The sequence below is a fragment of the Typopeltis vanoorti genome, chromosome 1 (assembly GCF_054136105.1).
Source record: "Typopeltis vanoorti isolate ZY-2024b chromosome 1, IOZ_Tvanoo_1.0, whole genome shotgun sequence".
Classification (NCBI taxonomy): domain Eukaryota; kingdom Metazoa; phylum Arthropoda; class Arachnida; order Uropygi; family Thelyphonidae; genus Typopeltis; species Typopeltis vanoorti.
Window position 1 is genome coordinate 89,412,415 of NC_143549.1, and position 16,591 is coordinate 89,429,005.

Here is a 16,591-nt window from a genome sequence, read left to right on the forward strand (position 1 = left end):
CAATATTTACATTTTAAAGGTTCTTAAGTTATTTCACATACTGCTTATCTTAAATGTCTTTACCTCAACAATAAAGTCACACTCATAAGGTAGTCCACAAGACAGTTGTGTTGACCTCCAAACGGCTTTCCATCCTACTGGTTCAATAATTCGGGTAACATACTCAATGAGAGATTTTTCAATAAGACTGCTGCGTGCACCAGGGATAATCTCTTCTGAATACAATAAATATAATTCTTCAGGTGCTGTATGTTCGAGCCCTATTTTATAAACCGCGGGATAATTCGATCTAACGACGAATCCAGTGTTTTCGCTCATTTTACAATTGGTATCCTAGTCGAGTGCAGTCTGCAGAATTAAAAATATTCACCACACATTTTATACATCTTGCTATATAAGAGAAATGTTTGTTCAACTTAAATAAATATATATATACACAAAAGGGTAATAACAGTCAGAGGTCTCTCGGCACAAATACACATTTCAAATCTTCACAAAGTAATCTCTGTCAGTCAAATTTACTGAATACATCCAGCAGAAAATCGAAAAACAATAAGTAATACAAAAGACAGAATAAGAACGTAAAGCATTCAGGTCAACACCTTAAGTTCTAATTCAAATTTTAGCGGGTAGAACTACCAGTAAACAGCTGGAAATCAAACAAATGGTACCAAAAGGTGGCGTGCTGTAAATTTGCTGTGATATGGCATCCATTAAAGAAGGTATGTATTCTAATGTTTATCTGAGAATTTTCCATTACATGAAATATGTTAATATTCACAAATACTCAACATGTTAATATATAAAAGCATCTTTTTTTTTTCTATTTTAAGTATATATTTACGTTATTTTTATACCGCGTATTTGTCATAAGTCATTTTTACAGACATTTAGTGACGTTAACTGTTATCGGAAAACTTCGCACATCTAATAAATTTGTGTAATAATATTGTACCTCACTATTCTCATCTTAGCAAACTATGTATATCATTCTGTACCTATTTCAAATTTAAATGAAAGTTCTAAAGAAAGAAGAAAGAATGATATCATGTTTTAAACGATATTTTGAATGCAATAGTAGTAAAATATTACATGCACAAGGTTTCCAGCATATTTTTTTTCCCTAAAAAATATGGTTTCAGTGAGAACTTCCAGTTGTCCAAGTATTACTCCGATACAAACTTTCGTACCATTATACCAAGACTGGTACTTTTTAGTAAATAAATATTATTTTCATTTATTTAATCCGAAAATTCGTTGTCAGTGTCGATAGTTTTGTGAAGGGAGGAACAGTATTGACTACCACAGTAGGGAAAGATGAGAAACTGAAGTTAATAAACAGAAAGTGATTAAGATATTAAATAAGCTTGATGCGTTTTTTTTTTTTTTTTTATGTTCACCCCACACATGAGAGGTCACAGGACCTATAACACTACAGTGCCATGTGTGTAAGTGATTAAGGAAAAAATCTAGCCTATTGACATGTTTCTTAAAGAGTTGAAGGTTATCAGTGAGAAAAACAGCATGGGGAAAGATTTTACAAAGAACAGAGATAAATGGAATGAAGGAAGATGATGAGAAGTTTGTTCAATATGCGTCTAACCATGTATGGGTGTTGGACAGTGACTGCTCTAGTTCTTACATGTCAAAAGGAGAACTGATATCTGTGGTATATTTAGAAGGAGAGCTTGTTAGAAAGAGGTCAATGGTATTGGCAAGATGATGGAAGCTGTGTGGTGTTCTGGTAGGAAGATGGACAGTTTGTGTTAATGATAAGAGTTGTGTGAATGAAACAGTGCGCAAGGACTGTTTTCCAGGAGATAGAATGAGCAGAGTGGTTGAAACAGTGGATAAGGGGAGCATGCGAGCAAAAGAGTTGGTAGTTGGCACAAATGATTTGACTCATAACTAGAATGTAAGAAGGGATATTATGAGGCTGATAAGGAGAGTGAAAGAATGAAAAAATTTTACTTGAAGGAGGAGTACCGTTTTCTAATTTGCACAAGATGCCATATGGGCTAGTAGCAGCTCTGGTGGATAAGCATGGTTTTAGAGAGAGAAATATAAGTGGTGGAACCATGTGATAAATGTAATTTCATAATAGATCGCATGATCTTCCAGCATATGATAATATATAACATAACCTGGATGCCACCAGATGCGGGACACAAAATCGATCGCATTGCTATCAACCAAAATCTGAAATAAAAGAAGTGCCAATAATGGATTAAATCACTGTCCGATAATCGGTTCCATGTTGTTATATATTCAAAAAAAAAAATAAATAAACAGTAATAGACACACATTTAATATTGATAAATTACAAAAAAGTCCTTGAGGAGTTTTAAATGAAGTTAAAGGAAAATGTAGATAACAGTAATTTGGATTAAAAAAAAAAAAAAAAAGAGAGAAAATGCTAGGAATGATGACATAAAGGCTAGAGAGAAAGAAAAACCGCTTTAAAAGGGTTGAAATTTTCAAATATTTGGGAAGTGTGATGGAATTTAAATCAAGATATATCAAGTAGGGTTTCACTGACCAAGGCTTCTTGAATAGTGTAAATCAGGGGTCGGTAACCTTTTCAGACTCACGGGCCACATTCGATTTTTAATAATCGGGCCGCAAGCATTTAATTAATAGAAAATAGTGATTGAAAAAAATACTTAAGTTTTCAATTTTTATTATTTCAATCTTAAAACACACAGAAATATTTAAAGTACGAGATATGAAACAATGAAAATCAAACTCAACAAAAAATTATTATCATGTAAAAACAAAGTAATATAGTGTATCCATCACAATTTGTACATATGTCTCCCTGCTTAATGCGACTTTTGTGATTGTTTTCCCTTAGCCAAATTATCTAGATCCACTTTATAACCTGAGGTGCAAATTCGAATCAAAGCATGCAAATATTCATCATTCAGTCGAGAAGAAATTTTTTTTTTTTTCTAAAACTCATGGCAGAAAATGCTTGTTCGCATATGTATGTGCTTCCAAATGTGACTATCATCTTCTTTGTGAAACTGATTAAACCTTCACATTTTTTTGTAAACATTAATAAATTTTTTGGTTATTTTCTAACGAAAATGCGTTCTTTAATGTTTCATTGTGTTGTAATTCCAAAACTTTCGTCTATAGTTGGTTTGGTATGTCATCAATGTCGACATTAAAAGGGCACAAAAATAATTGCATTTCGATGCTATTTTTATGAAAATCTACAAATCTTATTGAAAATTCCGTTTGTAAATGTTCAATAATATACCAACAAAAGTTTCCTTTTGTGTTTGCCATCCAACTGTAGATGCAGATTTGCAACATATATAATGATGTAGATTTTCTTCCATCATATTTCTTCAACAGACTAGTTTGCCTTCAAAAGGTTTTATCTCAGAAAACAGTTCTGCTAGTAATCTATCTTTCCCTGCAGGGTCAAATTAAGTTTATTATGGTAGTTGTAATAATCCATTTTTTATCCGATAGTTCTGGGACAGTATTTTCGTGTTCCGTCATGAAAATATCTATTTCTTCATGTAAATTAAAAAATCTTTTTAGCACAGCACTTATACTTAACCATCCAACAGTTGAGTAATAGATGACACCCTCTTGAATGTCAATAACGTCTTTTCTTGATGATAAAATTTTACGGGCCACATGCCATGTAAGTATGGTCAACCTTTTATGGGCTGCCAAAAATGCACGTTTGGGCTGCCGCTTGCTGCCCCTGGTGTAAATAATCTACTTTGGGATAGTGACATCCCGCTGAAGGCTAAGTTTTATATTAATAAAATTACATTCTATCCATATGCAAACTGTTCTCATAAATGAAAGTTATAAGAACGATGTTGTCAAAAACATGGAAATACAGAAGAAGAAAATATGAAAATAAGGAATGCATTGAGACCTAGAAAGTGTTGAATGAAGGTTTGTAAATTCTGACTTGACATGATTAGGATGAAATGAAGATTAAGAGGGAAAAATTAAATGGGAAGACCACAGAAAAAGGAGGGACGAGACAAGATGTAGAAAAGAGTGGTGTAACTAGAAAGGGGGATGGTAAATCCCTTTATGTTTTTAATAGCTGGGTACGAAACTCGGATCGAAATCCATCGTAATCCATAGAGTTTCATGCCAAAAAAAAAACTATCGGCAGGCCCAAATTTTCTCCACTCTAATTTAATAGCCTTTCAGCTTATTAAATTAGAGTGGTGTAACATTTATGAATAAGGATATGTGAAGACATAGGAAGGTTTTCATCCAAATGACTTGATAATTTTCTTTTGGAGCAGTTGCCAGTAAGTTTCTTTTGATCTGTTAAGTTTTATTTCTGACCATCACTGTAAATATTTCTTTTATAGTTTTTTTTTTTTTGACAAAGTTTATATTGAGAGATGGCTTAGCATTCTAAATATGCAGATTTATAATAATAATTCTTATGTTTTTCAGGTTCTGAAGATGATGATGGTGGTGACAATTCACATTCCAGTGATGATGAGTGGATCTGTCAGTGGTACGTATATGTGTATGTTGATTTGTGGTCAGAAAAATATCTAGATTTTAGTTTTTACTGATAAAGTATTTCATTGCTTGAAATTATCACTTTCAAAACAATTCCTTTTTAATTCAGTGCACTTCTGGTAGTCTTAGAAAGGCACTTGAAATCCTTTGCCACATTTAACTTTATGATATTCACATCATTGGCCATTTTCCTTTAGAAGTTATAAAGGAATAGTTATAAAGAAGTTTTGAGAAAGGTAGAAATCACAGAGCATTCAGAAGCTACAGAAAACGTGTCTTGTAATCTGTTTTATATATATATATATATATATATATATATATGGAGAATTACATACATAAAATAACTTTTTGGAACAGGGACCATAAAAAGGAAGGATGAAAAATGAATTCAAACAGCAGAAATGAAATTTCTCAGAAAAACAGCTGGATATACCAAGTGGGACCATAAAACAAAATGAAGAAATTTTACAATTCCTGAATATAAAATCAGTTGATTACTACATAAGACAGTATAAACAAAAACGAACAGAACATTTAAATTGAATGGATAACAGCAGACTACTGAAAATATTATATACAAATATAAAATAAGTGGAAAAAGAAGAATCGGAAGAACCGAGAAAGAGATGGCATGAGACCTAACAGGCCACCTGGCCTAAAATCCATGATTGGAAGAAGAAGAAGAAGAAATTACATTTTGATGGCATTCTCTAATTTATAATTGCATCAAAAATATTGACTGATATTTTTTTTTAATATTTATCCCACGTATAAAGGATTACAAAGCCTATAAATACACAAGAGCACTGTTTGTTTGCAAGTAGTTAGAGAGAAAGTGGGAATCTTAATGAGTTCTGAAAGCAGTGGAATTATATTCATTGAGGAAAATTGTGAGGGGAAGGATGTTCCAAAGAACAAAAGATTGAATGAAAAGGATTGCATATTGGTTTGATATGTTTGGAGCTGAACTCTGTATGAATGTTGACTAGAAGCTGCTTGTGTTCGTATGTGATTAAAGGAATAGATGGTGTCTAGTTCATTGCCCATGAAAATACCTATAAAATAATGACATTTATATTCAAACCTTTGGGCTCCCGATGGGCCAAAATATCAGTGGCCAATCGCAAAACTATTTTTTGACACATCTGGAATCTAGCATATTAAACTCTTCCCTTCCCCCGACATTCCTTTTTATAGTCAATATGTGGATGATGAGTATTGGAGACCCAACACTTATAACCTTCCTCCAAACCTAACTCAATAGTTTCAGTAATACACTTAAATTTACCATAGAATCAAATAGTGACATATCTATGAACTTCCTAAATTTAACTTTAATGAGATCCAATGACCATATAGAAACAAAAATAAAAAATATTCCGTAAACCTATATACATTGGGAACTACCTGCACTTCATCTCTTACTATACATACTCCATTAAAAAATCAGTCGTCTTTCACAGTTCGTGAATGCATATAAATTCTCAACCAAGAATAAACATCTTAATAGTGAAATTAAAAAATTAACACAGAATTTTCAAAATTGAAAACATTTTACACAATAATTGATAAATTACATAAACTTACCACCCAGGAGTCAATTAACCATTCCACCCATCAAAGAAAATTTACTTCACTGAACACAGTAAAATTATCTTATATTCAGAATGTATATAAGGTTTTTAATAACTATATTTTTAAACATATGAAATACAAACTAGTTTTTACTATTAGTTGCAAATTGGCTATCCTTCTGAAACCAACCAAAATTCATATGTGCAAAGAAATATTTGAATACAACAACATAGTATAAGATTACTTTGCCAATTGGATTGTAATTGAATCTAATTTGTTTCCCTCGACCATTAGATCTCTATGGTTAGGTTAGGTTAGTAATAAAAAAGTTAGCAATAGTAATAAAAATAAAAATAATAAAAGTAAAAATAATAAAAGTTGTCTGTTTATCAAAACAGAAATTGCAGTCCACATGTCATAAAAAAACCACATCCCCCAAATTATGAAAGCCACCATCCTGATATCAAGTGTAAAGAGTACACTATTTTGAGGAGAGGAGGGGGTCTGCTGCTAATGATATTGGATGACCTGAATCCAATTAGAATTGAGACCTATGATTGTAATTCTACTATTAACAGAATTTCATGTGACTTTCAAAATAATGAAGTCACGTCATGGATTTCAGAATCTATAGCTATAAGAAGTGATTGCAAGTCCATAAACATCCATCACCCTTATGTGATTTTGGAAAATTGGAAACTTCATTACATATTTGCTTCCCTGAGCAGAGTGCTCGTCATAATTTTGAAGATGAATGCCACATCGAAACAGCTGATCACATTGTAATTATGAGATGCCATTTTTATTTATTCAATCTTTCTGAAATTTTAAATTATTTCTCCACATTATTTGTCCATATATTTTAACCTTATCCTGTTTAATTCATTTCTGACTTATTATTTTATGGTTGTTCAGCTTTCTTCTGTAGTATTGTCTCATTAAATTATTGGGGTTTAATAAGATAGTAGAAGCATGAAGCACTGCAGTTCCACCCTAAATGCAGTTTCAAGGTATGTTTTTCAAAATGCATTATCTATTTCTAGTTTTAATCACTAAATCACAGGTCTTAAATTATCGCATGCAGAACTTAGGGTACTCCTAAACAAAATAAATATGCTATATTATATTGATTTGATCATGACTGACATCAAAACTAAGAGGGAGTGAAGCTATGCAAAGGACAGTCTGTAAAAAAGAAACATGGACAAGGTTATGGTCAGAGTTACAAGAGGAGAGTTAATGTCAGCAGTGTATTTGAATGTAGAACTTGTTAAGAGAAAGTTCAGTGTTAGAAGAATTATGAAGATTATCTGGTATTCTGCTACAAAGGTAAATGATTTGTGTTACTGGCAGCTAATGGTTCAGTTTCCCTGCCAGTTTCATCTGTGAAAGAAGCCAGTTGGAATTATGAACACTGAATTCTCCTAGAAAGATGATATCACAGTTTGTGCAGTAAGACTGTATAAAGTCTCCTTTCAGAGACATATAAACAAAGGAATTAGCATAATCATCTGAATTAGAGAGCAATGAAGGCAGCAAAAATTCACAGAAATCTTCAGCCAGAGCTGATTTTATAAAGGAGATTCAAGGTTTGTTTTAGTAACATTTGGCATGGAATATCAGACCTGTCAAATGTGCATAACCTGCTTTTCCTACAGGAGTCATTGTGAATGATGTATGGTAACTAAGGTAAACTCTAGTCAGGGGAATGCCAGTTGAGGTTTGGAAAGGAATGACATTTTGGGTTTTGATGTATGAAGTGGTGGTGAACATTTATTAATGTTCATACTGAGACCTCAGGTGTTGGTTAAATGGATGTGGGTAGGTTTTGTTGTTGTTGTATGATTATTTGTGATTTTTTTGTTTGTTTGCTTTTTTTACTGCATTGCCTTTTTTTTTTTATTATGTTATTTTTCATGGTTGGTATAATGTTGGAGATTTACAGAGCAGGAGCACAGTTTCTTTTCTTGATTGCAACATTTTTAAATGTTTGAGAATCAGGAACAGGAAATTGCAGTTCTCAATAATTCTCGGAAATTCCCAAAAATTTTATTTTATTGGTTTAATGTTTGTAATTTCTCTCAAATAAAAATTTTCGTGTTTATTCTTGTCATAAAACGCTGTGATAATGAACTGTACAGTTTAGTACGAGTATATAGGAAAAAAGTAAAGCAGATCAAGTGTAAAATGAGAATGGTGGAATTCATATTTGTCTTCCTTTTTTTGGGGTACAGACTGGATATTGACCTGCTTCCATGCGAGTAGAAGATCCACATGTTAATGCTTAAGCTGGGAAAAACATCAAACTTCTTTTCATGTGTGAGGTTTAATGAACATCAATGGGAAAGGATTAAAAACTATTTTAATTCTTTCAGTATTTCGTCTCAGTCACTGAGACATCTTCAGGGAGTATGAAATAACACTTTTAACACTCTCACACAAAGGCAACACAATATAAATGAAACATGAATATAGAACTGAAGTCCTATCTAGGTGGTGCCTTCTATGAGTATTTGTAGGTGGTTGAGATTTTAAATTGGTATCTCCAAGGATTAATGTGTCCCAAATTTTGGGAAGTTGCTCGCATCAGTATTTATTTAAATTCAGTTGATTTCTGAGAGCAGCTGCAGATTCCAAAAGCAGTCTTTCTTTTCTTAATTTATTGTGATGGACCATTTTGGTTTTTTTTCCAGATTCTATGAGTGGTATCCAATGTGTGGATTGCAAGATCAGAGCAGAGACATGTCTGTTTTGCACTACTGCGAGAACCGATCACTGCAATGCACACCAGCCTCACCATTCCCATCAGCTTATTACAATCAGAGCTATCAGCGGTCCTCAATCCTTAATTTACTAAGAGACATGTCTGTTTTGCACTACTGTGAGAACCAATCACTGCAATGCACACCAGCCTCACCATTCCCATCAGCTTATTACAATCAGAGCTATCAGCGGTCCTCAATCCTAAGCTTTGATCCATTCTCTTGGAAATTTTGGAAGCATCTTCACAAAAAGAATTCTTTAAAAATAAGAAATAAGCGTATAAAAGTACAACAGTTTGTGTGTGTGCCATTCACCCTCTTCATACCATATTGAATCTGTCTTCAAAAAGGCTCAACGAAGATGCCATCAGTTCCCTAAGCCTCGAACACAATTTTGCTGTATCCCTGAAGGAGGTGCCATTGCTAGACTTAATGTTCAACATGCAATGCAGAGTCTGAACTTCCAAATAGCCAAAACATGAGACTTTGCATTGCCAGTATTCTTTCCCAGTTTTCACCTCTCAAAAAGAAATCTGTCTTCTGGCCAACATGCTGCTCTTACAAAGCTACAAAAAGATAAAAGTATAGTTATCACCAGAGCAGATAAGAGTAGTGCCACAGTTACCCTTAACGTCACTGAACACAATCAAAAAATGAATATTATTCTCTGAGACCACTCTACCTACATCCCTCTAGATTACAGTCCTACCAAAACTCAGGTTAAAAAGTATCTTCCTGGTCTCCCAATCACAGAAAAAAAAAACTTCAGTTCTTGTCCTTCCCCCCACCCCTCCTCGACATACAGTTTATCTAAAATCCATATACCCAATTCCCCCCCCCCTTCTCTCTTTCTCTCTCTCTCTCTCTCTCAAAGACCTATAGTAGATGCCCTGATTCCTCATGCTACAAATTATCAAAACAGCTAACAAACTCTCTCATTCCACATTGGTCACATCACATCCTATATAAAAAAATTCTATCCATTTTAAAACCTCTATTGAAACTGTAACTTGCAGTAATACAGATATACTGGTTAGCTTTGACATCACTTCATTGTTTACCAATATTCCCTTGAACGACACCTTAACACTCTTAAAAAATGTCTTTCCTTCTGATACTGAGATCTCTTTTCTTTTGCCAGTTTTCTGGATATTTTTCTTGGGAGAACAAAATTTACAATGATAAAGGTAACTGCTATGGGTTTCCCCCCCCCCCTTTCCACTCCCAGTTGCCAATTTCTACATGGAATATTTTGAAAAACGAGACATAGACTCAGCCCCCCCCCCCCATCAAACCTATTTAGCTAAGAGAGGTTATGTGTTCTCTATTTGGCCTTGTGACCTGGACACATTAGATTCCTTCCTTCCTCTGTTACCTCATTAGTCTGTGTCCAAGAATCAAATTAAGATGGAAAAAGGAAGGTAACAGTAGTCTACCTTTCCTCAACACCATGGTTACATGCCTTATGAATAGTAACTTCTCCTTCACTGTATACAGAAAACCCACTCATACAGGGAGATACATTCACAAACTTCCCTTCCCCCTCTCCCCTTTCAACAATATTATTATTATCCATTCTAATTGTCTAGTTCAAGGGTTCCCAACGTTTTTGTTTCTTAGAGCACATTCTAAAATACCGGTAGGGCAACAGGCAGCATCCATTTTTTCAAGCAAATTTTTTTAATTCTTTTGTTAAATGAATACATACAAAGTTTACATTATAATCAAATGTTTTATTAATTAAAAGTTTACATTATATAAAAATTTAAATATATATATGTAAGTTAGTGTGATCTTTATCTTCAATGTCTTGCAATAGAGCCTTGAAAAGTCAGTGCTGCAAAGGGACTGCTCGAATGGAGTTGATTATTTTTGTAACAACTTTCATAACATGTCCAAAGGGCAGTATTTTACTGCACAAAGCTTCCTGGTGGATAATACAGTGTTAGGACATAAAGTTTGGAAATGATGATCTTTCTTACAGAGTGCAATAAATCCATTGATATGGCCAACCATTACTGGTGCCCCATCAGTAGTTATCACAGACAGCTTGTGCAAAGGCATATCTATCGACTTGGCGTATATTCTGAATGTATTATAAATATATTCACCCATTGTTCGTCTTTTCGTGGGTAATATTTTCAGTAGATCTTCCTTTATCATGAAGTTCCTAAATACCATTCTCACCATAACTGCTAACTGTGCTGTGTCTGATACATCTGTTGGCTCGTCACATTGTAAAGAGAACCAGTTACATATTTCCATGTCACTTTTTAACCGAGTTTATGTGTACATTGAAATTACATGTATTCTTCTTGTGACGGTGTTATTTGACAATTGTAAATCTTGTATTGCTGACATAATCTCACATTTGTTAGAAAATCCCTCAAATAAACAATCGGCACCAGTCAAAAATGCTTCTTTTAACAACTCGTCATCTTGGAATGGTTTTTTCTTCTTTGCAAGCATGTGAGAAATTTTTAAAGAAGCAATGGTGACATTTTTAGATGTTACCACATGTCTAGTGAAAACCAACTGTTGGGCAGAGAGGTTCGATTTTAGTTGATTTGTTTTTTTCGTTCTTATTTCAGATTTAAGTGGATAATTCGTATTAAAAGTGGCATGCATTGTCTGGAAGTGACATTCAGCATTATGTTTTTTCAGAATTGCAACGCTACTGTTGCACAACAAACAAAGACAATTATCTTTAAAATTAACAAAACAATATGTTTCCTCCCAGTCAGTGTTAAAATTATAGGTTCGTTGTATTTTACTTGATTCACTCATTTTAGAATTAAAAATCAAAATATTTCAAAAATGTAAGTACAAAACACCGTTAAAATTATGTGCATATAACTAGCAACAGATAATGAACAGCTTCGAATGTGCATCTACTTTGCATTGTATGCATTTAATACTTGTCATGCGTCATTAACGCATGCGCCATATAGCATGCCATGAATTGTTGCGTGATGTGCATGTGATTATTTCAAACTATACAGCACATGGTTGAACAGTTGAACATGGTTCACACAAATTGGTCGACAGGTGCCATGGTGCCTGCGGGCATAGGGTTGGGAACACCTGGTCTAGTTCAATGGTAACATTGTTATAAAATGTGAGCAAGTTGCTAAAACATGATCTTCCCTTAGTAAACCCATGTTGCTCATTGCAAAGTAGAGATTCACTGTCAACCCATTTCTGAATGCACTCCCTAACCAATTTTTCCAAAATCTTCATCCACCACCCCTAAGATACTAATTGGTCGATAGTTGGATACATGGGTCTTTGCACCACCCTTGTGCAATGGAATTACCATGTATTCTTTCCATTCCTGTGGAATCTTTCCTGTTCTGAGACTCATATTAAACAGCCGTCAAAGGAATAGCCAGTTCAACTGAACACTTTTTAGCACTTTATTGTCGAATTCTTATTCAGATTGCACAACAGCTTAAATACTTCATCCTCATACACCTGAGTTTCTTCATCTGGTGAAGAGGTAGCAGTGAGCTCAATGTCGTGTACACCAGTTTAATAGCTTTTAACAAAATGGGCACTCATTAGTTGAACAATCTCTTCTGCGTCTGTAACCCTCACGGCATCTGCATTTAGAAGAGTTATTCTTTCATGTTAATTCTTTCTTTTACTTACAGCATATTGATAGAATTCTTGTGGGTTGTCTTTAGCATGCAGACCCAGTTTCTTTTCATACTCAGACTTTGCTTTCCCTACAACAGTTGAGACTATTCTAGAATTGCTTATAATTCTCATAACAGACATCATCCTTATGCACAAGGTATTCCTTCCATGTCATCCTTTTCTTATGAATCTCTTGCTTTATATGATTACACATTAATTTGACTCTACCCTATTTATTCTTCAAACTCTCGGGACACATTCTGATATCACATCATTTAAGTATTGTTTAAATGCTTCCCATGCACTGTCGATATTCTTCCCATCCAGCAACTGATCCCGTTCCACTGAACTCACTATACTCCTCAGTTGGTCATAATTTCCTGCTTTGTAGTTCAGCATGTAACCTTTTCTGAAAGGCACATTCATAAACTTAGTCACTTCCAAAGTGAGTATCGCATGATCACTGTCACCAACTGGAGGCAGAATAGTTACTTCTTTAACTGAAATGCCCTCTGACACTATAATCAAATCTAACACTCTTTGACCTTGAATTCCTTCTGTCACATGCTGCTTGTGACCCGCAACAGCTCAATAAACGTATTTTCATTCTTCTCATGAGATTCTACTGCTACCCAATCAATATTTGGATAATTAAAGTCTCCCATTATGATTATTCTTTTTGCACTCATCTTTTCTATTTGCCAATGCATTTCTTCATCACTAACAAACGATTCACCAGGTCTGTAACAACACCGCATAATTGATCTTTTTGGATTCCACCTCACACCAGATGGTTTTAAAGTCATTGCCACATGAAATACTGTTAGTAGAAGTACTACATTCATAGGTCTCAACTCTAACTGGATTCAAGTCATTTGATATCATTAGCAGCATGCTCTCCCCCCCCCCTCCTCTCCTGTCCTCTCTATCCTTCCTAAATATAGTGTACCCGTTACACTCGATACCATTTAGTATGTCTTATTCCATCAGTTCCCAACTGGTGGTACGCATACTCCCGGGGGTACGTGCTGGGGCCGTTCAGGGGTACACAAAAAATAATCAGTAATGGCAGAAAAACAACTATTTTCCACTATTTATATTAAGATAGGCACTGAACAAAAAGTGTCAGTATTTAAAAACAGCTATTTTAAAAACAAGGAGTACAATTTATAGAAATGGGTTTAAAAGGGGTACACAAATGGAAAAAGATTGGGATCCACTGGCTTATTCTGATAGCCAGTTCTCACTAATGCCTACAATCTGAGGTCCTAACATATTGACTAAGGCAACAAACTCTACCCCTTTGTTTCTGATACTCCTAGTATTCGTGTATAAACATAATAATCTACCTGCATGTTCTTTTGTATACTCTTGTCTGCAGTCTGCATGACACAGTTGTACAACTTGCAGATCTCTATTCTTCTCTAGTGTGCCATCTTTGTACATGTTTGATGGGTCTGAAACGGATGCACACAAAGATGAAATCATTCTCTCCTCATTGATATTTCCATGATAAAGCTCATTCCCGTCTTTAACACAGTCATATAACATTGCTGCTCTTACACTCATATTCTCACCATTCCTCCCTTTATAATTTAGTTTCCCTAATTCTCTGTGTTAGGTCTCATATCAGTTATTAGTTTTTCCAGACTCCTGATACCAAACGCATTCAGGTGTAGGCCGTCCCCTCTTATACAAATTCAATCTTCATTTTCAAACTCACTCCACACATCCAAAAAAAAACTCGCATCCATTCCTTCTACACTGCCTACACATCTAATTGTTTGCTATCATAGCCCTTCTTCTTAATTCATTTTTATCTATCGAGGTAAAATATTAACGATTTTCACTTTCTCACTCTTCACTCTTCCAACAACCCTTTCATGTCCTCTCTCATACTGAACTTATCACTAGTTAAGTCATTAGTACCTATGACAATTACGATATTTTGTTTCCTTGTCTTTTCTGTTTTTGAATTGCTTCCTTTATATTCTTAATTTTCGCTCCAGGAAAACTCAAAGTTATCTCTCTCATCAATGGCATGTTTTATTATAGAGTCACCATACCAAATAACTTCTTTCTTTTTTACAAACAACGTCACTTACCTGATTTCTGTTTCTTCCTGACTTACTGTTTCTGGCTTTGTTGTTTCTTATTTTCCTGCGTTACTTTCTTTTTCTCCCTATACTCATTTAAACGCCTCTCGACTTTTTGCAATTCCTGCATCATCTTCCTGATGATCTACTTCAATTTTGCTATTTTGGAGGTTAATTCATTTTCATTAACCACCTCGATATCTCTAATAATCCTCGTTAGCGGGGATAACCTTTCTTGCCTGTGGCACTTTTTTTTTTTTTTTTTAGCAGTACATTTTTTGTTCTTTTTTGGCATCATTTTAAACTTATAATAGAAATATCTTAATAAAAATATGTTATAAAATACCAGATACACTAAAAACACTAAAATCTACACTAATATACTATAGAACACTAATAAAAAACACAATAAAACACAAAAAAACACAGACAAAAATACCAATTTTACAGGAGTGCTAAATTCACCAACCAACCACAATGTATCCTCAATGGCATCATTAAAACTGTAACCAATAAAGCCTACAATCACCACCCTACAATCTTTGTGCCAGTGAAACCTCTCTTTCAACAGAACTCAACCATATATAGAACACCTTCCTATCCAATGGTTACAGTTCCTATAGAACTGTAAGACAATTGGCAACCAGGCTGATTGGCTGAGTTGTTAATGTACCTGCTCTCCAACCAGCAGGTCATGGGTTCGAATCTGCCATGGGCATGGATGTTTGTGATTATCTTTAGGTGGGAGATGAATTTCATCGCCCAGTGCGAGACAACCACCCTTCTTATTGGAGGCCTGAAGTGGCTTGAAAAAGTTCTATGTTTGGTCTTTAGAGCAGGATTTCTGGACTATGTAAAAAGAAATAAAAATTACAAGAAATATATATAATATTGATAAAAATGGGAAAAAAAAATCATTAGACCACCCATGGTACAAAAGTACTATAGTTTAACGATAACATTTTGTGGGTGGGAACCACATAAAAAATAAATAAATGAATTAAAAAACATAATCAGTCCTCTTTCCCTATCCATGACCACCATCTCTTCAGAATGATTTTAGGAATGCCATCACCATCCTATACCTCTGGGGTACATCCAGAAAAATAGCCAGGTTCTTAAAAAAACACAGCCTCTGCACAGCTTTTAAGACTTACCTGAAACTTGCTATCTTTATTTATTCCACTAAAGATCAGCTCCCTCTTCTCTTAGTTTCTGTAATACAAGCATACCCCACCCCCACCCAGTCATGTGACATGGTAGGGTTCGAACCACTGGCATAGCAAATCATTCCCCCCGACCTCTTTTTTTTTTTTTTTTTTTTACTTGCCAATGCATGTAATGGTTTAATAACATTTTTAAGCAGTCATGTGTATAAACAATGTTAATAAAGCATTTGTTTATGCTGGTTATGGAAACCAATATTTTAGAATAATTTTTGCATGTGAAAAGAGAACACACAACATTTAGTTTAGTCAGCAATTTCCATTTAGACACTCAGACTGACACATTCATGGATAACTGTAGTATTAACTAGTTTAGCACTTTCACTTTACCTTTGCTTTTTTTAGCAACCATAACAACAGTAGTGCGATGTAAATTAACATATGGTCTCAGTGTTCAATACACCATCATCAGTAAATTCAGTCATCTTAATTTTAATATGTAATGTAAGAGATCTATGCATTCTGCTTTCACAGGAAACAACAGCATACAGTTCATAATTCACAACGAAACAATAAAACACAGAGCAATGACACTATAAACAAACAGTTTGCAAACATTGTGCTTCGGTTGATTCACTGCATGACAGCATCATACAAACAAATGCAATGCTGTGTAGATGGGCATTGGTTATAATTGAAGAGCATCATACGAGCGGATTGAAATAAAAGTGACGTTTCATAAGGCAGGGTATTTCCCTGTTCCTGCAAGTTGGCATACTTTGGACAGATAGATCAGCCACCATCAGCACAGAAGAACACAAAAATATAACTGCAA

The 16,591-nt window shown here is 34.4% G+C and overlaps 2 protein-coding genes across 3 annotated transcripts in view; one reads left to right on the forward strand and one right to left on the reverse strand.

Annotated features, from left to right (window-relative positions):
- Window positions 1-322, reverse strand: part of nesd (SHC binding and spindle associated nessun dorma) — a 101,916-nt gene extending 101,594 nt beyond the window's left edge. For both annotated transcript variants that reach the window (XM_090392008.1, XM_090391999.1), the window contains exon 1: window positions 64-322. In XM_090392008.1, the coding sequence (XP_090248134.1) occupies window positions 64-318 (255 nt within the window). In that variant the 5' untranslated portion in view covers window positions 319-322. The remainder of the gene's footprint in view (window positions 1-63) is intronic.
- A 250-nt stretch (window positions 323-572) lies between these two features.
- LOC150110189 (ADP-ribosylation factor-like protein 2-binding protein) overlaps window positions 573-16,591 on the forward strand; it is a 52,605-nt gene continuing 36,586 nt past the window's right edge. The window contains exons 1-2 of the mRNA XM_090392022.1: window positions 573-722; window positions 4,447-4,510. Of these exons, the coding sequence (XP_090248148.1) occupies window positions 704-722; window positions 4,447-4,510 (83 nt within the window). The 5' untranslated portion in view covers window positions 573-703. The remainder of the gene's footprint in view (window positions 723-4,446; window positions 4,511-16,591) is intronic.